Below are 27,498 nucleotides of genomic sequence, written 5' to 3'. Positions count from 1 at the left end.
GAACCAACGGATCCTCGATCCGTGACTTTGACAAGCGCCAGTGCGTAGCAACAAAACGCAGAACGGTAGCAAGGACAGGGTCAGCAGCTGTGGCAGTAGCTACACGACGAAAATCAATCAGAAACGATTCGACCACGTCATCGGTTTCTGAATCAATGGACATGCAAGCAACAGGCAAACGGGACAACGCATCGGCATTTCCGTGCTTAGCAGTGGACCAATACAAGATATCGTAGCGGTACTGCGAGAGGAAAATAGACCAGTGAATGAATTTCTGTGCTGTACGTGGAGGTACAGGCTTGTTCGGGTGAAAAAGCGATGTCAAAGATTTGTGGTCTGTGATGATGGTAAAGTGACGACCATACAAGAAATCATGAAACTGTAACACCAAATACGAGAGCCAATGCTTCTTTCTCGATCTGTGAATAATTTCTTTGCACAGACGAGAGCAATTTGGACGCAAAGGCAATAGGGCGATCGTGCGGTCCATCTTTGTGCGCAAGCACAGCACCGATCCCGAAATCCGATGCATCCACCATCAACAAAAGGGGCTTCTGGGGATCGAATGGCGTAAGGCAAGTATTGGAAATCAACGCCGATTTCAACTGGCGAAAGGCACGTTCGCATTCCGTCGTCCAGACGAATGGAACACCCTTACGGCGTAAGCGATGAAGCGGAGCTGAAATGGAAGAGGCGTGGCGCACATATTTATGGTAATAGTTGATTTTGCCCAGCACACTCTGTAGCTGCTTCAAATTCTGTGGCGAAGGCAAGTCTTGTATGGCACGGAGGTGCTCGGGACTGGGATGTATGCCTTGGGCATTGAGTACATGTCCCAGGTAGGGCAAGTCCCTAGCAAAAAACATATTTGTCCTTCCGCAAGCGAAGACCATTTTGTTGCAAGACCTGAAATAATGTTCTGAGATTGGCTGAATGTTCTTCTTCCGTCTTTCCGGAGATCACAATATCGTCCAGATAATTTGCTGCAGTAGGGACCGACGCACAAACAGTTTGTAGGTATTGCTGAAACAATGCATGGGCGGATGCACACCCGAATGGCAGTCGTTTGAATCGATACAAACCAAGATGCGTGTTAACCACCAAAGCGCGCTGGGATTCTTCATCCACCGGTATTTTCAAGTACGCATCTGCTAGGTCCAACTTCGAAAAATATTTACCTGGGCACAGTTTGTCAAAAAGATCTTCCGGGCGGGGTAAAGGAAAAGTTGCAATCACTAGTTGTGGATTCACTGTAGCCTTGAAGTCCACACAAAGTCTCAATTTTCCGGAAGGTTTTGGCAAAATTACTAAGGGTGAAGCCCAGAGAGAAGCCTGCACACGTTCAATCACACCTTGCGATTCCAAATCGTGTAATGTGTTTGCGACCTCATCACGCAATGCGTGGGGAACATTGCGCGCTCTGAAAAATTTCGGTTGCGTTTTTACTTTCAGTTCCAAATGTGCTTTATAGTTCTTAGCACAACCAAGGCCCGGTGCAAAAATGTCTGCAAATTCTTCACATAGACGAGAAACACTGTCTGAAGGCACAGTCTGGTTCACTGATAGGACCTGATTTACTATAGACTAGTTAAACAACTGAAATAAATCGAAACCAAACAAGTTCACTGCAGAAGAAGAACGAAGGACGTAAAGTGACACAAGTTTTGTTTGTCCTTTGTATGTTGCAAGAAGGCTGCACTGTCCTAATACAGGGATGTTGTGAGCCGAATAGCTATTTAACTTAACAGTTGCGGCACACAACGGAGGTGTGCCCAGCAGTTTGTACGTGTCTTGATTGATCAGTGAAACTGCAGCTCCGGTATCGAGCTGGAATGGTATCACTTTGCCGTTAATGTCCAAGTGTACAAAAAGTTTATTGTCCTGCTGACGACAAGAGCGACTGTCTCGTGCAACGTGAACTGACCCTGGTACATAATCACTTGCGACTTGACGGGAGTTCCGACGATTTCGACACACACTATTTGTGGGATGACCACAGTCACTGTTAGAGAGAGTGGCACTGGGCGGAATGGAATGAACTACATGAATTTCCATGGGCGAAGTTTCACGAGCCTGAGTATCCTTGGTTCGAAGTCGGCGCGAAGCAAAGGGCCTGGAATGGTTGTGAGTGTCCAATCTGAGCTTTTTCTGGCAAACACTCTGATCATGTCCTTTTTTATTACAGAAAAAGCAAATAGCCTGGTGTGACGGGCAATTCTCACGCGAATGTCTAGTAGCACACTGCGGGCATGATTTTAGCACTGCATTTGCTTGCCTGAACGGCACACGTGGCTGAGAGCCTGGCAGCAGCGGCGCGGCCGGGCGCGAGGACTTGTTTACTGCTCCGCGCAGCTCGCCCGGCGGGTCAGTTAACCTGACACATGGGTGGCGAAGTTTCAAATGATTCCTGAGCAAAGTCAAGTGTGTCCTGCCGATCCAATATGTCCATCACTTGTTGAAGGGAGGGATTGACTAGTTTCAAAATCTGTTCCCTTATACGAACATCAGAAACGTTCTGTGCAATTGCATCACGTACCATAGTATCTGAATAAGAGAGTCCACATTGACACTCAAAAGCACAATCCCTAGTAAGGCCTTGCGAGGTTGCAACCCACTTCCGATTAGTCTGACCTGCCGTACGTTTTGTACGAAAGAAGGTATACCTTTTCGCAACTACATTGACTGATTCTTTGAAACATGCATCTAATGCAGACAAAATTTCGTTGTAGGACAGAGTTGCTACATCGCGTCGGGGAAATAATTTGACTATCACACGGTATGTTTGTACCCCGGCGGAGGAAAGGAGAAAAGGCTGCCGCTCATTACCTTGAATTCTGTAGGCGGCGAGATGGAATCCAAATTGGCGTGACCACTCCATCCAGCTTTCCAGTGCAGCATCAAAAGGTCGAAAAGTTGGTGCAACAGCGTGTTGTGGCTGCGTTAGCGGTGAAGCGGCGACTGCCGCATCGTTTTGCATTGCACGTTGACCCTAGACGAGCTGTCCAAGGACATCCAGTAAGGCCTGCGTCTGCTGATTCTGTAAGCGATAAAATTCGGACAGTACATCTGGAAATTGTGGCGAAGCCATTACACAAGTAAATCAGGGCAATATCGATAAGAACGCGGTTTGGCCTCGTCGCCAATGTTGTGGTTGGCAGGAGAGCCAACACCGGGTTACTAGACGAGGCCGAAAGGCACGCGTTTTAGCTCACGCAGGCTGGCGTGAGGTCTGGAACAGGACAAGGAAATTAGAATTTAGAAAAAACGGATGTAGCTGGTGGAATACTTAACTTTAATCCATTAATGGTGAACATCGGTCTTGACAGTACATTATTACAGTATCAATAGTAACTGGTACTGGCGCCTTGCTAGGGCGTAGCAAATGATGTAGCTGAAGGCTATGCTAACTATCGTCTCGGCAAATGAGAGCGTATTTTGTCAGTGAACCATCCCTAGCAAAGTCGGTTGTACAACTGGGCGAGTGCTTGGAAGTGTCTCTAGACCTGCCGTGTGGCGGCGCTCGGTCTGCAATCACTGATAGTGGCGACACGCGGTTCCGACGTATACTAACAGACCGCGGCCGATTTAAAGGCTACCACCTAGCAAGTGTGGTGTCTGGCGGTGACACCACACATTCAGTACAGTTCCACACAGTTGTTTAGTGAACAAAGTATAAGCTTAACATACCAGATTTGTCACTGGAATCAACACTTCCTAGCATATACTACTCGATACATAATTAACCCTTGGGCAGGCACGCCTTTGTACAAAGTGCGCCAATCACAGATAACATTATTTTGTAGTGTTCCATTGTTGTTTTACAATTGTGAGCCAGTACCTATTTGTTAATTATTGCTTCAGCTAAAAAAGTAATAAGTTGTGTTGTCGCAAATCCAAATGAGTTGCAGTAATATAAAATAAACAGCAAGCTAAGTGAGAAGAAATTTACGATACGTGCAAGAAAATTATCCAGATTCCAAGCTGGCAGCACAATACCCCAATGAGGCAGTTGTCTATGAGGTAATTAGTAATGAAATAAGAGTTTGGCAAGGATGTGATGCAACTGTGCAGTGTTTAATGCTTTGAGAGGGTTATTAGTACGGGGTAGGACTTGTATGTGGTAACAGAGTGATATAATGAAAGGTATATTTTATTATTGTTTAATTTAACAGTGGTTTATCTCACATAGTGTAAGTTTATTTTATCGTTGTTCAATTAAACTAGGATTAAACTGTGGTTTTGCTCATACATATTTACCTTGGCAACATAAAAACAGATATTTGTCAGCAGTCATTCTTTCTTTGCATCATTCATGAATGGAATAGGGAATGAGGGAAATGATAATGACCACAGTGAAACAACAGTGCACAATCCTCTTGCACTGATTCCACAATATTAAGGAAAATGTGGCTTTGTACACATTTTTCACACATGATTAGTACTATTATACTTGTAAATAACTTTACAGATATATGTGGTTCAACATATAAGTGGTCTTTTACAGTAGTAGAGTTTTATGTCCCCTTTCTATGCCGACCCCCTTTTATTATGATTTATTGAACTTCTGTAGAGTGACAAAAAATGGCACTTAACAGTATAATTAGGAGTGACCCCTTCTTGACTGAGATGGATACCTAAGCAATGAACTAAATCTTATGGAGACATTTATACAAGTAGGTCTAAGGTCAAGTAGTCCCACACTGCAACTAAAAAAGATCCGCATGTTCCACTTCATCACACACATTGTGGCAGAAGGCTAAGTTTTAATATGTTTGACAATAATCAAATTGGTCTTCATGTCTTGGAAGGCTTTATATGTGCAAAATGTTAATTACACTATTGGCTAGATTTCGCATTCAGTTAGAGTATGCCAATTCTCATAACTGGTTGATTAAGGTCTACACAGCCAATAGTGCCTACCTCCAATGGATCACTTATACTAAAGCATTGTGGTGTTCATCATGAAATTGGGCTTGATGAATACTGTGCTTTAATTTCCATTGCTCTTTATAATTATTTTTCATTATAATATAAATTTTATGGCTTATTTCAGATGCATACAAGTATAACATATACATGTTTTGCAGATCATGTTTATTTTTTTCTGTCATCAGTTGTTAGAGGAGCGTGATACTCTCCAACTAAGACTTTCGAATGCCTTAAAAGTTAACGAGGACCTTCGAAATAAGTTGGGGAAAATATCAGCGACCTCCACACCAGTTCGAAGTGTGTCACTTTCGTCCCCACACCACTCTCTTTTGAGTGGTGCAGCCTCATTGGATCAGTCTGAAATGGTTCAAGTGGGACAAACACCAGTACCTCCTCAGTCTGAGGAAGCTAAGGAAGATCTTCAGGCTCTTGCAGATAAGTTAGTAGTTTCATTGATCTAGTAAATAAAGATGTGACATTGTATTTTTGCAACTTATGTTCTGTTTGTATCACACAGTTGTTTAGTTCATGTATGAGCTTCCACATTGCTAAGCACAACACTCTAGTACAAATTTGCAGACTATTTAGTGAAAGCTTAAATGAATAAGAAAACTTAAATTTATCATATTACCTTTCTGTTGTTTGTATTGGCTACAGACCATTGTTTGAAACATCTTTAATTTGGTTGCACAGTAGTTCTCAATCACATGTGAATATTTATTAGACTTAAAATAATTCTTGTTTTAGCTTGAGGATAAGGAAGCATTCTTGTTTTAGCATCAGTTTGGTGATATGCTTTCCATAGAAAGAATCCAGCTGCTTTCTAGAATTATCTGCTGTATTTGTTATTTTAACCCTGTATTCTGTCCTCTCCTGCTACCAAAGGCTGTCCCAACTACATAGTGTAGACTACAGACGAGATGTCACATTGAAGGACGAAAGTGAACAGCGACACAGTGAGCAGATACAGTTGCTTCAGCATAGAGGAAGTGGCATTGTGCTTGATGCCAGCTATACATTGTGTGAGTACTTGAGATGAGTATTTTTATATAAGTAGCTGTCATGTCTTCTTAATTTATTTGAAAATATTTAAGCAAGTAAAAAACATTATTTCATCCATTTCAGCCATATTTTTACTTACGTGTCAGTATTTCTTTTTACTTTCATTTGTTTTTCATTTTCTTCTGTTTTTTTATGGTATTTGCTAATATTGTACTTAAAAATTGGTTAATGGAGCCAAGTCCAGTGATAACAGTATCAGAAAGAGGAAGGGAAAGCCTGTGTGATTCTTTAGGCTTAAAAAGCTAAAATTAGGAGTTTGCATATAAAGTTTATCTGCTAGTGCTCGTAATACTTATATTTATTGCAATTAGACAGACACTTTAGAAACATTAAAGTCTACCCACTTAACAATAACTGTAAATAAAGGTGCTGGATCATGTCTTTTCCAATTCATGTTCATAAATCTAGTTCAAGTTGTAACACAGGTGTGTAGTTCATTTATAAGATTCTTACTAACTTATTTACTCCATGGCACTATGGTCCTCTGAGGACCTTGGCCTCATCAATCACAGATTTCCAATCGTCTTGGTCTTCAGCACGCCTGCACCATCTCCTCACTCCCACTACTCTCTGGTTGGCTTCCACATCATATTCCAACCATCTCACATGCGGTTGTACTCTCCTCCTCCTACCACCAGGATGTTCCATCGTCATCATCTTCTTCTTCTTCGGGAGCCTCTATTCTGTCATACACTGGACATATCCTAACCATCTTAGCCTTCACATTTTGATTGAGGTTACCAAATCAGGTTCTTTGTACAGAGCCCATATTTCTTCATTACTCCTAATTCAATGTATCTCACCTTTTTTTACAGGACCAAAAATCTTCCTCAGCACTTTCCTTTCCAATATATTTAGCTTCTTCTCCAAAGCCTCTGTCAATACCCATGTCTCGCTGCCATATGTAAGAACTGGTTTGATCACTGTTTTGTAGAGTGTCAGCTTTAGTTTCCTACTTAGGTTCTTACTTTTGAGCATGGTCTGTAGTGCTTTATGTGGTCTGTCTGCAGCCTTAATTCGATTTGTTATATCTGCCTCCACTTTCTTTTCTGATGTTATTACTGAGCCAAGATAATAAAGCTATCTACTCTTTCAAAGTTGTACCCTTCTAACTGTAGATCATCTGTGTTTCTTCTAACTCTCTCAGTTACCATATACTTAGATTTCTAAACCAAGACTCTTGGCAGCAGCTTCAAACTCTTAGAAGGCTCATGTAAGTGCCTCCGTACTTGTAGCACTTATTATTACATCATCTAAGTCTTAAGATTTACAGACGTCTATTGTGAATATTGCCTCCTGGGTTTGTGGTTATTGATCTGACTGCATTCTCTAACACCAGCTTGAATATTACTGGGGATAATGGGTCTCCCTGTCTTAGGCCTTCTTCCATTGGAAATGATCTCGACAGACATCCCTGAACTTTAACCTAGCTTTTACTGTTTTTCAGGGTCATCTTAGTTAATTTTATTAGCTTCTAAGGAAATTTGAATGGATGCATTGTTTCCCACTCTCCTTGAGAGTAAATAGAGAAAGGATTTTGTTTCCCACTCTCCTTGAGAGTAAGTAGAGAAAGGATTTTGTAGGTGATACTAAGCAGAGATATTCGTCAGTAGTTCTTACAGTGGTTGCGTGATCCTTTCTTATGTATATGGCAAATGGTTGCTAACGTCAAGTCCTCTGGCATTTTCTCTGTTTCCCAGGCCATTGTAATTTTTTATGTACCCTCCATACTAATATTTCACCTCCGCATTTTATCAATTCCGCTGTTACTAGGTCGTATCCAGAAGCTTTGTTATTCCCAAGTTGCTTTATAATTACTCTTAGCTCTTCTATCCATGGTGGTTCTGCGTCCACTGCATTATCATCTCCATCCACCTCATGTTCTTCTTCAGTTTCTTCTGTAGCCCCTCCATTTCTCACTTCACTTACAATGTGTCTGTCTGACTGTAACACTTCAAAATGTTGTGCCTTTGTTTCTATTATTTTTTTCCTCCCCAACAATAAAACTGCCTGTCTCTTCTTTCAGCATGTCCATCCTTGGCTGATATCCTCTCTTTATTTGTCCCACACCATAAAAGAATTTCCTCTCCTGCTTATTTTCAAAGTAGTTTTATATTTCATCCATCCATTCCCTTTCTGTACTCTCTTTTTAATCCACACTAAATTCTTAGCTACCCTTCTCTTCTCTTTAAATGTAGCCACATTATTTCATGTTGGTCTCTGTAACATTCTTCGTCGAGTTTGATTTCTATCATATAGCACCTTTGACATCTCCTCATCAAACCAACTGTTTCTTTTCTGTTTTCCTTTTTCTCCAAGTACTTCTTGAGCTGTTGTATTTAAAGCTATCTTAGTTTCCTCCCATAGTACGTTGATATCCTTTCCCCCATCTCACTGATCCTTTGCAACTTCTCTTGCACTTTTGTTCCTATACTCTTCCATTTTCTTCTGATCTTTGGGCATCTCCACATTGTAGACTCTATGTTTCTCCAACCCAGCCCTTCTGGCTTTACTGCAATCCTTTCTAAGGTTTTGATTCTTACCAAAAGATGGCCTTCAGTCAATATCCGCTCCTCGCTGGCTAATCATATCCAAAATATCTGAGGCATGCCATCCATCTATAGTACATGATCTATTTGATTTCTCGTCAACCCATCTGGTGATACCCAAGTCTCCTTATGAATGTCTTTGTGCAGGAAACACATGCTTTTAATCATTAATCCTTTGCTAAAAGCAAATTCAGTTTCCAACCATTGTTATTTGATTCCAGATGTTTACTGTGGAGACCTGTCACCAGTTGGTTCTCTTTCTCTTTACCTACTTTAGCAATACAACCCCCAGGATAATTTTGGCAACATACTTTGGCAGCTTGTCATATACTTGCTCCAATTTCTCATGAAATTTTTCTTTATCTTCTTCAGCTGCATCTTCCGTTGGGGCATGCACACTAATCTGCGACAAGTTGGAGAAATTTTCTCTTCAGCCTCAGTCGACATAATCTGGGGTTTATTGTTTCATATTCCACCGGACTTCTTTATCATAAAACCTATTCCCAATCTATTTTCTTCTTCCTCGCTATTGATCAAGGTATAATGCTGGAGATCAGCCACCTCTGTTTGTTTCCATCTTACCTCTAGCAATGCTGCTACATCAATTCAGTACCTCAATAATTCCTCCTCGAGCTTCGTACTGGCTCCCACCTGAAAAATACTTCTTACATTCCATGTTTGTATACACCGAAATCGTTGCCATTTGACATGTGCTGGTTGTCGTAAGTTTGAGACAGTCCAGTTCTCTCTGTGAATTGGTTGCTTAACAATAACTTTTTTCCAATATGGGGTTGTTAGCCCCATGATCAGTCACCAACCTGGAGGACCTGGATTTGTATCGGGGTTACTCCCTTAGGGAAACTGGCTTCACCACTATGTTGTATGTAATTGAAAATGACAAGAAAAAAGGATAGGCTTAGGGTAGTCTGATACCGAGCGCAGTGGGTTTCAAGTCAGTGCCAGACGGCGTGGAACTAGATGACCACTAGAGGACTCTGCAGCAGTCGCACCGTAAGCTGTGGCTGCGTGTGCTCCTAGCCCGAGTCTAACGTGAGGGCGCCACTGTGGAGCACGTGATCCGAGCAGCCAATAGCGACATACCCTGTCCTGTATTTAGACGGCTGCCTCTCACTCAGTGAGGCAGTCTGGTATTCGCGTTGAGTCGGTTGATATCTTGCTTACAGACATTGTGTTTACGTTGTGTGTGCTTACTTCCCGTTTACGAGTGGATGTCGTTTTGATTTTGTGAAGTTATCTATTGTGAGTCTGTTGCTTAATACTTTGTCATTGATCTTGGTGTCTTGCTCGGTTGTCTGTTGTCGTGCCTGTCCTTCCATTCCCATTCGTCCCTGTCCTTCCATTCCCGTTCGTCCCTCTTGTCTGTTTGTGGGCCGCTCCCGTTTGGTCCCGCCGCATTTTCATTTGCGGCAACCCCGCGACCATTCCCATCGCAGTTACAAAATTTTGTCGATGACATAAACGGTAGTCATTCTTCGCATGGAGCTAAGTTTGTCTGTCTTCTGGAACAACAGCAGCAGCAGCAGATCCATTTAGACATCTTACAGAAGTCGATGCAGTTGCTAACGGACAAAGTCGATGCCAGGGACACGCTACCACAACAGCTTCCGAGTCCTTGGATGTCCGACGCTTTCCCATGTCCGCCGTCGTTCCCACCATTTAATGACGCTAATGAAGACTGGGAAACATACTTACATCGGCTGAAACAACATTTGATGGCTTTTCAGGTCATGGATGACCCCTTGCAGCACTCGTTTTTGTCTTGGGCCTCCCCAGACACATTCTTTCTTCTCCTCAAGTTGGCACCTTTGTCCTGTCCTGTGGCTCTCTCTCTCCAGGAGATATGTCTGTTGCTGACAAACTATTATTCACATTGCTACCATGTGGCCGCCTCTCAGCTGGAGTTCCACCAGTACCATAAACAACCTGGTCAGTCATATTGTTCCTGGGTCACGGACTTGCAGGGTCGATGCAATTTTACATGTGCCAATCAGCAGTGTAAGGCTTCATATGTGGACTCCCTGATCCGAGATGTGGTGGTTCAGCTGGCTCCCGATCCTGAGGTCCGCACTGCGGCGTTGAAACTCGATAATCCCTCATTGGAAGAGATTCTCCACATTTCCCACTAATTTTAAATTGCTCAGGCGGCTAACGAGCATCTCATGGCATGGCCGCAAGTGGCGGCGATCAGTGCATCTCTGCGGGTTCTGTCATCACAACGTTGACGTGGCCCAGCCAACAGAGGCCAGCGTCATCGGGACTCCTCTTTTTCCGACATCTCTATGGCTTCACAGCCTCATGCCGCCCACTTCCGTCTTGCCCACAGTGCTTTACCGCACACTCTTGAGCTGATTACCCGCACTGCCGGAAAACTTGCATGCTGTGTGAGAAGGAGGGCCACATCCGATCTGTTTGTTGTAGTCGCTCAACTCACTTTCCTGCCCCTCCTGGGCCCCAGGATACCGTACATGCTCTGCAATTGGTCGTCCCGCTGGAGGACCCATCAGCACAGAAGCTATTCCTCACACTCCGTCTTTTTACTGAGGATGTCAGTTTTCAGGTCAACACTGGGGCCACTGTTTCCCTGATTAATATTGGGTCATATACCCTCCTGGGCTTCCCTGCATTGTCACCTCCATCTCGGTGTTCGGTTGCCTATGGCGACAGTTCCATTCCCCCTTCATGAACAGTTCATCGTCCAGGTGACATACAAACATATTCCCCGGCTCTTTACCCTATTTATCGTCAGCCATCTATCGGCTTCAAATATTTTTGGCCTTGATGCATTTCAGCTGTTTGGTTTTTCAATTTCTGATGAAGTTAGAACTGTGATTTATTTTAAAAGAAAACGGACCACCCAATTCATAAGTAACCACCTTCCCGCGGGTGGGCAAACGGAGAAGAATGGTGGGACAACCCCAAAACAAAGCGGTTGGTGACCTCACCAAGAAAACAAGTAGAATTTAACAAGTAAATGGAACAACACATCACCAATCACTTAACTTCTAATAAACTGCGATTTCTGGGGAAAACCTGGCACAGCACCTCCAAATCCCTCTCTCGAACCGTCCGCTGCCAGACGCTTCAACGGACGCAGGAAGGCACGCCGATCTCCCACATCATGGCGTTGCAGCTTGACCGACAGACCGATGTTGTTGGTTGACTTCTGTTGCTCTCGTGTCGACCGCGAAGCCACTACCCCTTGCTATACGGTGCGGCCCACTGGACTTACGTGGCGACCTCACAAGCGCCGACGCTCAAGGCGGACAAGTCATCTTGTGTCTCACTGTGTGACCGACCAACCAATCGATCCAACCGCCACTGACCATTGCCTGAGCAACTCAAGCAGACTGGCGGCATAATGCGCAGACTCAGATGCAGAAACTAAGTCCAAACCAGGCGACCACTCGCTGAGTTCTCTTACTGGCGGAGTGGAAAGACTCTCATTTATCCAGCTTTGAAGATTGATCCGAACAAAAGATATACTAGCACTCCGGACGACAGACAGACACTAACTGCCTCACAAATTCGGACGACAGACAGACTAACAAGCTGGGGATGAGAGACTGACCCAGAATGGTCCTTGGCGAGCTCATAGCGCCCCTTAAATGCACATGACCAGCAACCTTTCCCCCTTTCTCACCAGAGGGAGACACCAAAGCTGCGATTGCCACAGCGCCACTACCGCCAGAAACGGAGGGCGACTGCTTCACACTACGCGCTACGGCGCGCTCTTCAAAACAGTAATTTTTACCACGGCTCAAAGTTAAGCTTGTTTCCACGGCTGTTCCTTTTCAGGATGATCTATGATAGGCTTTTGCATCATTGTTTGCAACAGATCTCGGGTGTGCTTTACGTTTTCAGGCGCTCATCACTCTTTGGCCAGATCCGCAGCATCGCTTTTTCCAGGCCAGACCCATTTCGGTGGCCTTACGGCCAGCAGTCAAGCAGGAACTTGATTGGTTCCAGGTTGCTGGCGTCCTAGAGCCTGGGACATATAGTGCTTGAGCGACACCATTGGTGATCATAAGGAAACCCAATGAGTCCCTTCAGCTGTGTGGGGACTTTGGTGCTACTGTCAGTGCTCAGTCCTTAGTGGACACTTACCCCATTCCCCTACAGGAAGACCTTCTTGCCAAGCTTGCAGCGGGAGAGTACTTTTCTAAGATCGACCTGGCTGAGGTATACCACCAGTTACCCTTGTATGCCGATTCCCAGAACATCATGGTTATCAACACACCTTTCGCATTATACAACTACAAGTGCCTTCCATTAGGTGTCTCTTCAGCGCCAGCAATTTTCCAGCAGTTCCTGGAGCAGCCCACACAGCCTTTCCCAGCCTGTGTGAATTATCTGGATGACATCTTGGTCATCGGGCATACCCGCCAGGAACATTTGCACAACCTCAGCGCCTTATTTCATGCTCTGCAATCTGCAGGTTTACGCTGTCGGCTGGACAAGTGCTGTTTTTTTCTTCTGAAAGTGGAATACATAGGCCACTGACTTAGCAAAGATGGCATTCGCCCTTCGGATCGCAATGTCGCAGCCATTGAGGCTCTTCCTCATCCCAAGGACTTATCTCAACTCCAGGTGTTTTTGGGCAAGGTTTCTTATATTACTTAAAGGTCTTACCCAAGTTGCCTCTGTTGCTCAACGCCTCAATCACTTGAGTCACAAAGGGGTGTCTTTTGATTGGACTCCTGCCTGTGACCAGACATTTCTCCCTTTAAATTCAATGCTGAAGTCCGCCCCTTGCCTTATTCCCTTCTCTCTGAACCGCCCCTTGGTTGTGGTGGCTGATATGTCAGCATACGGTATTGGAGCAGTCCTCACACATCGGAATACCGATGGCTGAGAACAGCCCATCACTTATGCATATAAGACGTTGGCCCCGGCACAACGGAACTACTCTCAGATTGAAAAGGAGGCCCTGATGATAGTGTTCGCCATTGAAAAATTTCACATCTATCTCTTTGGGGCAAAGTGCACCCTCCTGATGGACCATAAACCCTTAGTTACGCTTTTTGGACCCCACTCTCACCTTCCAGAGAGGACGGCTCAGTGTCTACAGTGGCGGGCGTTATTTTCGCGGAATTACACATACACCATCTGGTATAAGCCCACCACCCACCATGCTAACGCAGACGCTTTGTCACATCTCCCAGCAGGCCCCGATTCTGCATTTGACCAACAGGAGGTCCTCTGCTTTCACATTTATTCCGCTCACTAGGATGCGCTGGACGGTCTGCCTCTTATGGCTGCTCACATTGCCATGGCTACACTCCGAGACCCTATCTTGCAGCAGGTTCTCCGCTACATGGTCCACGGTTGGCCATCCTATCTTACTCATCGGATGCAAACTGACTTCAGCACTTGGTGCCATGTGTCCCACCAGCTCTCTGTGGTCAGTGATGTCCTTCTGTTGGCCATGGAGTTGGATGCCCATTGGGTGGTCATCCCTCTGGATTTTCGACATTGCGTGCTCAGTTTGTTACACCACTGGCACGTGTATTGGCCTGGCATCGATGGCGATATTGACCGCCTGGTCCGCAGCTGCACTGTGTGTGCGCGTCACCAGGCAAGCCCCCCCTCAGTCATTCTCACCCTGGCCTGTGCCTCGCTGGGCCTGAGATCACATCCATCTTGATTTTGCGGGCCCGTTTTTGGGGTCCATGCAGTTACTTATCATTGATGCCTACTCCAAATATCCATAGTCGTCTGCATGGCATCCACCACCACAGAGTCACACTCATGGCCCTGTACCATAATCTGCTGAAATTGGTGTAAATTATGGGAGTCGTGATTGAGTTACATAAGGCACTCCTTTCTGTTAAGGAAATTTGAGTGAAGTTATAACAAGGATTTGGGTATAAAACTGTGAGTCATTCAGAAGACTTGGGCAACATAAGAATTACAAGTTGTCTGTTATGCATGGATGATGTTAGTGGATTGGGGAAGTTTCACAGTTCCTAGTTCCAGACAGCTGTGAAAAACAGAACCTGGGTTGGACTGTGACATCACTTGAGTAGCTACTACAATGTTTAGTGCCAGACAAACATCTACTGTATCCTGGGTATCACCTAAAACCACAGGCAGCCATTTCGAGGTAGGTGGATGGTGTTCATACACTTTGCGGCGGTGCGGTTCTTTCCGTCCCTTTACGACGGACCTGCACCTACCTGTGAACATTGTCTCAGCAGGTCATCAGTAGGAAAGCTGAGTGAAACCTTCTGTACTTCGACATGAACCAGGCTGCAATTAAAGTCACCAATCTATGTTTCGGGAGAAAGTTTTGTCACTAAATGAAAGGTTGGAAATTTTGTCCTCAATTAATAGATTCTGAAACTTAGGTGAACAAGTATCACTGCCAAGCCCATGCTAGTATTAACACAGTCACTCTCAATCCCTTTCACTCACCTTAGCAAGTTTATGGTGTTGCATTTCCCGAAAACGTAATAGCTACAAAAATACTGATTGTTTTTGATTGAGAATGCTCGCGAAATGTGAAGTCTGTCCATACCAAATGCAGTCACAGTTTTTAGCCACCGACCTGCTCAATATGCCACGTGGAATATATGTCTTTTCTCATCACAAAATTCGCTTAAAAATTCTGAAATTTCTACACACACATCGGAATAATTATGCCGTCACTTTCCAACACTTTTGATGTATGGAACACTGTTACATCCGGCAACTTATCGTTTCCATCGGAACTGCTACTACACATGTCCGATCTGTTTCATGGCTAGGCTTTGAATATTCTCTAGAATAATCTAAGTCTTTTCTACCAGCAGAGAAAGGCGCGCGAAGAATATTGCTTTACCATTGGTCAGTTTACTCAACAGCCAATAGCAAAACAACATTCTCCCGTGGCAGTCCGCACTTTTCATCAATAACCAATCGCAAAATAGTAAACCTCATGACTGCACTTTTTACCGACGTTATCTAATCTGTTGAAGTTTTGCTTATGCATAAAGTTATTTACTATTGTTATTTATACCTGAATTAACTTTCCCTTTACCATAAACTTACTTTACAAATCTATTCTACAAAACTCCCCTTTGTTCATATCCATACTTCTTCGAAATGTTCCCACACTAAATCCTACTACATAACTCATTAAACAATTATCTTCATATTAACATTAATCCACACTCACACATCATTCATACTGCTAAAACACATTTATAACAGTTTACATACACAAAAAGACATAATAACACTTTATGAAAATACTATAACAGCTTATGAAAACCATTCTATTACTTTAGTGCACTCTAGTGGGCACAATCGAAACTAAAATCACGGTCCCCGTATCCAATATTGTCCTCTATCGGCTAATACATAAACTACGTGCGCGTCCAGTCTCACGTCACCATCTGTCACTCTCCAGCTCTGAAACACATCTCCCACTTAACTGCCTCCAAGGCAGGATCGTTATAAGGCGTTACGCCTCAACTTCATCTGTCAGAGCATACCACAGCCAGCTTATAATGCTGTCCTGAAAGAAGAATTAATGGTTTATAATGGTGAAAGTTTGAAATCTTTGTCATGAGTAGGTTTTGCTTGGTTGCTAATAAAACTTGTACAACAGTGAAACAGCTTGTCTCTACGTAAGATCAGTCAAGATGATGCAGTAGTTAAGACATCAGACTCGTATTCAATAGAAGTCCAGCCAACCAAATTTAAGTTTTACATGGTTTCGGATTTATTTCCTTGTCCTACTCAAGAATTTTCTCTGTTTCTAAAGATTTAATCATCAGTGGGGTGATACCCCAAACCATCCTTCCTTCGTATGTGTAAAGCTGTAACACAAAGGATAACATGGTTTGGATAATAGTACGTTGCAGTGACAAAGCACTGTTCATGTAGGTAATACTGCCCAGTTGAGCACATATTAAAACACCATTCATTTAATTATATTGCCATTCTTACTCTGCCAATGGACTGTTCACTGCCAACAATAGTGTTAACAGCAACCAACATCTGTTAAATTTCCTCACCACCTCAGTACCAGAGTATGCTCCAGTTGAGCATTTGTGGAACATGACTTAATGACGAAGCTTGTTAACAATGACACAGGAAACACCAACATTTAGAAAATCTGTGACCGTATCTTCACAAAAGTGAGGGCTTTGCATAGTCGTCAGTCATCTGTTTGTTTTGAACGGCTTATGAGATAGCAGAGATGAAATAAAATTGTTAACGATGGATACGTACTGCGCCTGTTGTGTTCGGATTCAGGGGGGATTGGCCGTGGTCTGTAAACAGCTGGAAGCTTTGTTGGCCATGGTTGACAGGCTCCAGGCTTTTGCCCTGGGCCATGATGACATTAGGACGCCCGAGGTGAGTGCTTTGGAACCTCTGGAACCTATAGCATCACCTGGGATCTCTGATGCCACTGCACCCTCGGATTCGGACATCCCTGGTGGTCGACACTTGCCTTACGGTGATTGGCTAACCATGGCGGGGTTGCGAATCCCTGGGCGGAAGGCAAAAGTTGGTGCTGGCCGCAAGGCTTTACCCTTACGCCTCCGTAACAGGTTTAACGTACTGCCCAATGCTGAAAGTACTTCTGAGCCAGCAAGGGCAGCCTCATCTGTTGCGGCAGTGGCCTGTCTTCCCGAGAGGTCTGGACAAGGGCAGAGGGTGGAATTGCTTGTCATTGGGAGCTCCAGTGTTAGGCAAGTGATGAAGCCCCTTAGGGATATGGCAGCTAAGGACGGGAAGGAAGCCAATGTGCACTCCATGTGCGTACCGGGGGGAGGCATCCAAGATGTGGAAAGGGTCCTTCTGGATGCCATGAAGGGCACAGGGTGCAGCCAACTGCAGGTGGCAGCTCTGTCGGCACTAATGACGTGTGTCGCTATGGTTCGGAAGAGATTCTCTGTGGTTTCCAGTGGCTATGGGAGTTGGTGAAGACTGCCAGTCATGCTAGTGAGATGAAGGCAGAGCTCACCATCTGCAGCATTGTCGAAAGGATCGATTGCGGACCTTTGGTACAGAACTGAGTGGAGGGTCTGAATCAGAGGTTCAGATGATTCTGCGACTGTGTAGGCTGCAAATTCCTCGACTTGCGCCATAGGGTGGTGGGGTTTCAGGTTCCGCTAAATAGGTCAGGTGTCCACTACACACAGGAGGTGGCTACATGGGTAGCAGGGGCTGTGTGGTGTGGACTGGGCGGTTTTTTAGGTTAGACAGTCTCAGGAAAGATGAAAAAGGGCTCCAGTCTCAAAGGGTACAGGGCAAGGAAATGATGAGAATCGACCAAGCAACAGTTGGTACTGTAGTTGTAAATTGTCGTAGCTGTATTGGAAAAGTACCAGAGCTTCAAGTGCTGATAGAAAGCACTGAAGCTGAAATCATTATAGGAACAGAAAGCTGGCTAAAGCCGGTGATAAATTTTGCCGAAATCTTTACAGATTCGCAAACCGTGTTCAGAAAGGATAGATTAAAGAAATTAGGTGGTGGTGTGTTTGTGTCTGTTGGTACTTGTTTACCTTGTAGTGAAGTTGAAATAGTTCCTGCGAATTACTATGGGTAGAGGTTATACTCAACAGCCATACCAAAATAATAATTGGCTCCTTCTACTGACCCCCCCCCCCCCACCCCCCCCCCCCCCACCTCCACCTGAGATGATATAATAACTGAATGGTTCAAAGAAAACCTGAATCTCATTACAAATAAGTACCCCACTCATACAGTCATAATTGGTGGAAACTTCAATCTACCCTCGATTTGTTGGCAAAAATACATGTTCAAAGCCGGTGGTAGTCAGAAAACATCTTCCGAAATTGTACCAAATTCTTTCTCTGAGAATTACTTTGAACAATTAGTTCATGATCCCACACAAATTGTAAATGGTTGCGAAAACGCACTTGACCTCTTAGCCACAAATAATCCTGATCTAATAGAGAGTGTCATGACGGATATAGGGATTAATGAACACAAGGTCAGCAAGGCTCAAAACCATATCAACCAAAACCACTAAAAATAAATGCAGAATATATATATTTAAAACAGCAGATAAAAATTCGCTTGATGCCTTCCTAAGACAGTCTCCATTCCTTCCAAGTTAATGATGTAAGTGTAGACCAGATATGGCTCAAATTCAAAGATGCAGTATTGACAGCAATAGACAGATTCATACCGCATATGTTATTAAGAGGCGGGACTGATCCACCATGGTACACAAAACACGTCAGAACACTGTTGCAGAAGCAACAAAAAAAGCATGCCAAATTCAGAAGAATGCAAAATCCCCAAGACTGACTAAGTTTCACAGAAGCTCGAAATTTAGTGCGGACGTCAATGTGAGATACTTTTAATGGTTTCCACAATGAAACATTGTCTCAAAATATGGTAGAAAACCCAAAGAGATTCTGGTTGTATGTAAAGTATACCAGCGGCAAAAAGCAGTCAATACCGTCACTGTGCGATAGCGATGGAAATGTTACCGATGATGGTGCCACTAAAGCAGAGTTACTAAATACAGTTTTCTGTAAGTCCTTCACGAAAGAAGACAAAGTAAATATTCCAGAATTTGAAACCAGAACAGCTGTTAGCGTGAGTGACATAAAAGTAGATATCTTAGGTGTTGCGAAACAACTCAAATCACTTAAGAAAGGCAAGTCTTCCAGTCCAGATGGTATACCAGTCAGGTTCCTTTCAGAGTATACAGACACAATAGTGCCTTTCTTAGCAATCACATACAACCGCTCAGTTGACGAAAGGATCGCTAACTTGACTAAAGGTCTGTTCCTAAAGACTGGAAAGTAGCACAGGTCACGCCAATGTTCAAGAAAGGAAATACAAAAACCCATTGAATTACAGACCCATATCACTGGCCTCAATTTGCAGTAGGGTTTTGGAGCATATACTGTTGTTGTGGTCTTCAGTCCTGAGGCTGGTTTTATGCAGCTCTCCACGCTACTCTATCCTGTGCAAGCTTCTTCATCTCCCAGTACCTACTGCAACCTACATCCTTCTGATTCTGCTTAGTGTATTTTACCCCTGCCACCTTTAGAATTTGAAAGAGAGTATTCCAGTCAACATTGTCAAAAGCTTTCTCTAAGTCTACAAATGCTAGAAATGTAGGTTTACCTTTTCTTAAATCTTTCTTCTAAGATAAGTTGTAAGGTTAGTATTGCCTCACGTGTTCCAACATTTCTACGGAATCCAAACTGGTCTTCCCCGAGGTCTGCTTCTACCAGTTTTTCCATTCGTCTGTAAAGAATTCGCGTTAGTATTTTGCAGCTGTGACTTATTAAACTGATAGTTCGGTAATTTTCACATCTGTCAACACCTGCTTTCTTTGGGATTGGAATTATTATATTCTTCTTGTCTGAGGGTATTTCGCCTGTGTCATACATCTTGCTCACCAGATGGTACAGTTTTGTCAGGACTTGCTCTCCCAAGGCTATCAGTAGTTCTAATGGAATGTTGTCTACTCCCAGGGCCTTGTTTCGACTCAGGTCTTTCAGTGCTCTGTCAAACTCTTTGCGCAGTATCTTATCTCCCATTTCATCTTCATCTACATCCTCTTACATTTTTATAATATTGTCCTCAAGTACATCGCCCTTGTATAGACCCTCTATATACTCCTTCCACCTTTCTGCTTTCCCTTCTTTGCTTAGAACTGGGTTTCCATCTGAGCTCTTGATATTCATACAAGTGGCTCTCTTTTCTCCAATGGTCTCATTAATTTTCCTGTAGGCAGTATCTATCTGACACCTAGTGAGATAAGCCTCTACATCCTTACATTTGTCCTCTAGCCGTGCTTGCTTAGCCATATTCCACTTCCTGTTGATCTCATTTTTGAGACGTTTGTATTCCTTTTTGCCTGCTTCATTTATTGCATTTTTATATTTTCTCCTTTCATCAATTAAATTCAATATTTCTTCTGTTACCCAAGGATTTCTACTAGCCATCGTCTTTTTACCTACTTGATCCTCTGCTGCCTTCACTACTTAATCCCTCAGAGGTACCCATTCTTCTTCTACTTTATTTCTTTCCCCCATTCCTGTCAATTGTTCCCTTATGCTCTCCCTGAAACTCTGTACAACCTCTGGTTTAGTCACTTTATCCAGGTCCCATCTCCTTAAATTCCCACCTTTTTGCGATTTCTTCAGTTTTAATCTACAGTTCATAACTAATAGATTGTGGTCAGAGTCCACATCTGCCCCTGGAAAAGTCTTACAATTTAAAACCTGGTTCCTAAATCTCTGTCTTACCATTATATAATCTATCTGATACCTTCTAGTATCTCCAGGATTCTTCGATGTATACAACCTTCTTTTATGATTCTTGAACCAAGTGTTAGCTATGATTAAGTTATGCTCTGTGCAAAATTCTACCAGACGGCTTCCTTTTTCATTTCTTACCCCTCCATGAACCATGGACCTGGCCGTTGGTGCGGAGGCTTGCGTGCCTCAGCGATACAGATAGCCGTACCGTAGGTACAACCACAACGGAGGGGTATCTGTTGAGAGGCCAGACAAACGTGTGGTTCCTGAAGAGGGGCAGCAGCCTTTTCAGTAGTTGCAAGGGCAACAGTCTGGATGATTGACTGATCTGGCCTTGTAACAATAACCAAAACGGCCTTGCTGTGCTGGTACTTTGAACGGCTGAAAGCAAGGGGAAACTACGGCTGTAATTTTTCCGGAGGGTATGCAGCTTTACTGTATGATTAAATGATGATGGCGTCCTCTTGGGTAAAATATTCCGGAGGAAAAATAGTCCCGCATTCGGATCTCCAGGCGGGGACTACCCAAGAGGATGTCGTTATCAGGAGAAAGAAAACTGGCGTTCTACGGATCGGAGTGTGGAATGTCAGATCCCTAAATCGGGCAGGTAGGTTAGAAAATTTAAAAAGGGAAATGGATAGGTTAAAGTTAGATATAGTGGGAATTAGTGAAGTTCGGTGGCAGGAGGAACAAGACTTCTTGTCAGGTGACTACAGGGTTTATAAACATAAATCAAACAGGGGTAATGCAGGAGTAGGTTTAATAATGAATAGGAAAATAGGAATGCGGGTAAGCTACTACAAACAGCATTCTGAACGCATTATTGTGGCCAAGATAGATACGAAACCCACACCTACTACAGTAGTACAATTTTATACGCCAATTAGCTCTGCAAATGACGAAGAAATTGATGAAATGTATGATGAAATAAAAGAAATTACTTAGATAGTGAAGGGAGATGAAAATTTAATAGACATGGGTGACTGGAATTCGAGTGTAGGAAAAGGGAGAGAAGGAAACGTAGTAGGTGGATATGGATTGGGGCTAAGAAATGAAAGAGGAAGCCGCCTGGTAGAATTTTGCACAGAGCACAACTTAATCATAGCTAACACTTGGTTTAAGAATCATGAAAGAAGGTTATATACATGGAAGAACCCTGGAGATACTAAAAGGTATCAGATAGATTATATAATGGTAAGACAGAGATTTAGGAGCCAGGTTTTAAATTGTAAGACATTGCCAGGGGCAGATGTGGACTCTGTCCACAATCTATTGGTTATGACCTGTAGATTAAAACTGAAGAAACTGCAAAAAGGTGGGAATTTAAGGAGATGGGACCTGGATAAAGTGACTAAACCAGAGGTTGTACAGAGTTTCAGGGAGAGCATAAGGGAACAATTGACAGGAATGGGAGAAAGAAATACAGTAGAAGAAGAATGGGTAGCTTTGAGGGATGAAGTAGTGAAGCCAGCAGAGGATCAAGTAGGTAAAAAGACGAGGGCTAGTAGAAATCCTTGGGTAACAGAAGAAATATTGAATTTAATTGATGAAAGGAGAAAATATAAAAATGCAGTAAATGAAGCAGGCAAAAAGGAATACAAACGTCTCAAAAATGAGATCAACAGGAAGTGCAAAATGGCTAAGCAAGCATGGCTAGAGAACAAATGTAAGGATGTAGAGGCTTATCTCACTAGGGGTCAGATAGATACTGCCTACAGGAAAATTAAAGAGACCTTTGGAGACAGGAGAATCATTTGTATGAACATCAAGAGCTCAGATGGAAACCCAGTTCTAAGCAAAGAAGGGAAAGCAGAAAGATGGAAGGAGTATATAGAGGGTCTATACAAGGGCGATGTACTTGAGGACAATATTATGGAAATGGAAGAGGATGTAGATGAAGATGAAATGGGAGATACGATACTGTGTGAAGAGTTTGACAGAGCACTAAGAGACCTGAGTCGAAACAAGGCCCTGGGAGTAGACAACATTCCATTGGAACTACAGACGGCCTTGGGAGAGCTAGTCCTGACAAAACTCTACCATCTGGTGGGCAAGATGTATGAAACAGGCGAAATACCCTCAGACTTCAAGAAGAATATAATAATTCCAATCCCAAAGAAAGCAGGTGTTGACAGATGTGAACAATTACCGAACAATCAGTTTAATAAGCCACAGCTGCAAAATACTAACACGAATTCTTTATAGACGAATGGAAAAACTAGTAGAATCCGACCTCGGGGAAGATCAGTTTGGATTCCGTAGAAATACTGGAACACGTGAGGCAATACTGACCATACGAGTTATCTTAGAAGAAAGATTAAGCAAAGGCAAACCTATGTTTCTAGCATTTATAGACTTAGAGAAAGCTTTTGACAATGTTGACTGGAATACTCTCTTTCAAATTCTAAAGGTGGCGGGGGTAAAATACAGGGAGCAAAAGGCCATTTACAATTTGTACAGAAACCAGATGGCAGTTATAAGAGTCGAGGGACATGAAAGGGAAGCAGTGGTTGGGAAGGGAGTGAGACAGGTTTGTAGTCTCTCCCCGATGTTATTCAACCTGTATATTGAGCAAGCAGTAAAGGAAACAAAAGAAAAATTCGGAGTAGGTATTAAAATCCATGGAGAAGAAATAAAAACTTTGAGGTTCGCCAATGACATTGTAATTCTGTCAGAGACAGCAAAGGACTTGGAAGAGCAGTTGAATGGAATGGACAGTGTCTTGAGAGGAGTATATAAGATGAACATCAACAAAAGCAAAACGAGGATAATGGAATGTAGCCGAATTAAGTCGGGTGATGCTGAGGGAATTAGATTAGGAAATGAGACACTTAAAGTAGTAAAGGAGTTTTGCTATTTGGGGAGCAAAATAACTGATGATGGTCGAAGTAGAGAGGATATAAAATGTAGACTGGCAATGGCAAGAAAAGTGTTTCTGAAAAAGAGAAATTTGTTAACATCGAGTATAGATTTAAGTTTCAGGAAGTCATTTCTGAAAGTATTTGTATGGAGTGTAGCCATGTATGGAAGTGAAACATGGACGATAGATAGTTTAGACAAGAAGAGAATAGAAGCTTTCGAAATGTGGTGCTACAGAAATGGGTAGATCACATAACTAATGGGGAAGTATTGAATAGGATTGGGGAGAAGAGAAGTTTGTGGCACAACTTGACCAGAAGAAGGGATCGGTTGGTAGGACATGTTCTGAGCCATCAATGGGTCACCAATTTAGTATTGGAGGGCAGCGTGGAGGCTAAAAATCGTAGAGGGAGACCAAGAGATGAATACACTAAGCAGATTCAAGATTCAGAAGGATGTAGGCTGCAGTAGGTACTGGGAGATGAAGAAGCTTGCCCAGGATAGAGTAGCATGGAGAGCTGCATCAAACCAGTCTCAGGACTGAGGACCACAACAACAACACAATCCATATTCACCTACTATGTTTCCTTCTCTCCCTTTTCCTACTCTCGAATTTCAGTCACCCATGACTATTAAATTTTCGTCTCCCTTCACTACCTGTATAATTTCTTTTATCTCATCATATGTTTCATCAATTTCTTCGTCATCTGCAGAGCCAGTTGGCATATAAACTTGTACTACTGTAGTAGGCATGGGCTTCTTGTCTATCTTGGCAACAATAATGCGTTCACTATGCTGTTTGTAGTAGCTTACCCGCATTGTGCAACACAGCTAGCTCTTTATTCCCATGAAGTAATTAGTGCTGTCGACAAGGGATCTCAGATCGATTCCATATTCCTAGATTTCCATAAGGCTTTTGATACCGTTCCTCACAAGTGACTATTAATCAGATTGCATGCATATGGAGTATCATCTTTGTTGTGTGACTGGATTCGTGATTTCCTCTCAGAGAGGTCACATTTCATAGTGATAGACGGTAAACCATTGAGTAGAACAGAAGTGATATCTGGCGTTCCTCAAGGTAGTGTCATAGGCCCTCTGCTGTTCCTGATTTACATAAATGATCTAGGTGATAATCTGAGCAGCCCCCTTAGATTATTCACAGATGACGCTGTAATCTACCATCTAGTAAAATCATCAGATGATCAATTCCGATTACAAAATGATGTAGATAGAAACTCTGTATGGTGCGAAAAGTAGAAATTGGCACTAAACAAAGTAACGTGCGAGGTCATCCACATGGGTACTTAACGAAATCTGATAAATTTTTGGTATCGCACAAATCTAAGGGCTGTCAGTTCGACTAAATACCTAGGAATTACAGTTACAAGCAACTTAAATTGGAAAGACCATGTAGATAATATTGTGAGGAAGGTGAAACAAAGTCTGCGCTTTGTTGGCAGAACACTTAGAAGATGCGACCTACCCATTAAAGAGACAGCCTACATTACACATGTCCGTCTTCCTCTAGAATATTGCTGCGCGTTATGGGATCCTTACCAGGTAGGATTGATGGAGGACATCGAAAAAGTGCAAATAAGGGCAGCTTATTTCGTGTTATCATGCAATAGGGGTGAGAGTGTCACAGATATGATATGCGAGTTGGGGTGGCAGTCACTGAAATAAAGGCGGTTTTCTTTGCTTTCAGATCTACTTACGAAATTTCAATCAGCGACTTTCTCTTCCGAATGTGAAAATAGTTTGTTGACACCCACCTACATAGGGAGAAATGATCATCATACTAAAATCGGAGCTCGAACAGAAAGATTTAGGTGTTCCTTTTTCCCACATGGCATTTGAGAGTTGAATAGTAGAGAAGTAGTATGAAAAGGGTTCAATGAACCCTCTGCCAGGCACTTAAGTGTGAATTGCAGAGTAACTATGAAGGTGAAGATGTAGATGTAGATGTTTGTTGCGGTTGTAGTGTGGGTCACACATAACTGACATAACACACACACACACACACACACACACACACACACACACACACACACAGAGAGAGAGAGAGAGAGAGAGAGAGAGAGAGAGAGAGAGAGAGGGGGGGGGGGGGGGAGAGAGAGAGAGAGAGAGAGAGAGAGAGAGAGAGAGAGAGAGAGGTGTACCTGTGCGAAAAGGTATGATTTTGCGTGAATGGTACCTACAGCAATCTTGCGTAAATGGTACATACAGCAGTCAGTGCGTAAGCAGATGTAAGTAAAAATTGTAACAATAAAAAGTAAGTTTTCGTTACCAGAAATGTTGCATTTAATAGAATTTCATGTGCTTTTATGCTGTGGTTGAACAAATTATTTTGCCAGATAAAGTTAGCACTCTTTCAAGCGAATACTTCATATTTTTCCTCTCATTTCCCATTAGTGTATCTAGTGAGAAAGTGTTACAACCTTGCCAGCTGCTGTGGCCGAGCGGTTCTAGGCCCTTCAGTCTGGAACCGCGCGACCGCTACTGTCGCAGGTTCGAATCCTGCTTCGGGAATGGATGTGTGTAATGTCCTTAGGTTAGTTAGGTTTAAGTAGTTCTAAGTTGTAGGAGACTGATCACCTCAGATGTTAAGTCCCATAGTGCTCAGAGCCATTTGAACCATTTGTTACAACCTTGGTCGAGTGGTGTAACAGGCAGTGACTGAATACACATGATGTATAGCCGCTCTTTGTTTATTAAGCATGAACTAAACTCGGTACAGTTTTATGGGACAGAAGTCCACGCTTGGTACAACTTAAAAGTCAATGTAAATGATGTGTAGTGGGTGCCCACTATGACGAAGTCCATGGTTATTGGTAATGGGGGAGAGCTGAGAAGTGCAGAGGATGATCAGTGGCACTGTATTTCACAGTTGTGAGCTCGTGAACTGTCAAGGCGCAGGTGCAGTTTTCAGGAGCAACTGACAGACATCGAGTGATTGACATTGCCAGTGAAGGTGTGAGACAGCATTTCTGGTGGTTGCAGCAGTGACATGCATTATGATATGAAGCATAAACTCAAAGCAGCTGACAGTCGATCTGGAGCCAGAGCAGAATTCTGGCAGCTGGCAGTCGGTCTGGAGTCTGGAATGCGACTTGCTGTTGAGGGGCCATGCCATGACCTGAGTACCTGTCTGCAGAGGAAAGCGGATGCGGTGTCACATGGACAAGTGACTGCATTGACTCAAATTAGTGTCTGCAACTGCAGCATCATTTTCCGTGATGTGCACGCCACGTATTGGCGCAGCTTCTACCCCCAGATGCTGTGACAACTGCAGCAGGCTTGGCGGTAAACAGCCTAGCGAAACTTATGTTCACAACCTCCAGTGTTAAAGCAGGGACCATATGTGGCTCGTGAAGCACGTTATGAGTGTGGTGGCCAAATATGCAGGGGCCAGCTCTGCATATAATACAGAAAGTAGATATTCACATTCTGTAAAAATAAAGAAGACGTATCAGAAACTTGTAGACAGAAATTATGCTATTATTTTTGTTACGTGCTTTTTGCTTGTCCCCTCCCTCAGTCAATATACAATATACAATAAATACCCCAACATTCAATAGTTTTAGATCCACTGTCATTGTTTTGTGCTGTGTTCAAGAAATCTGTAGCTGGAAATAATTATATTGCTTTCATCCAGTTTATTTGGGAAGTTACATTTCATAGTCCTTATTGTTAAACATAATATTTCGTTAACTCCAGCACATTTCATTCACTCTAAAGAAGTTTAATTTAACGAACTTTCTTTACAGCCCGGGATGTCCAAAGTCCGTCCACTGTGCTTCTGAACTGGATCAGAGGCCGCAGGTAACAAAAAA

General features: G+C 43.2%; 1 protein-coding gene across 2 annotated transcripts in view; it reads left to right on the top strand.

Annotated features, from left to right (window-relative positions):
• Positions 1-27,498, top strand: part of LOC124789302 (protein lava lamp-like) — a 153,976-nt gene that overhangs the window by 109,867 nt on the left and 16,611 nt on the right. For both annotated transcript variants that reach the window (XM_047256613.1, XM_047256612.1), the window contains exons 10-12: positions 5,115-5,368; positions 5,815-5,951; positions 27,433-27,487. In XM_047256613.1, the coding sequence (XP_047112569.1) occupies positions 5,115-5,368; positions 5,815-5,951; positions 27,433-27,487 (446 nt within the window). The remainder of the gene's footprint in view (positions 1-5,114; positions 5,369-5,814; positions 5,952-27,432; positions 27,488-27,498) is intronic.

Source organism: Schistocerca piceifrons, chromosome 3, assembly GCF_021461385.2.
Source record: "Schistocerca piceifrons isolate TAMUIC-IGC-003096 chromosome 3, iqSchPice1.1, whole genome shotgun sequence".
Lineage (NCBI taxonomy): Eukaryota > Metazoa > Arthropoda > Insecta > Orthoptera > Acrididae > Schistocerca > Schistocerca piceifrons.
Note: the sequence above shows the minus strand (reverse complement) of the source record. Positions and strands in the feature narration are given on the sequence as shown.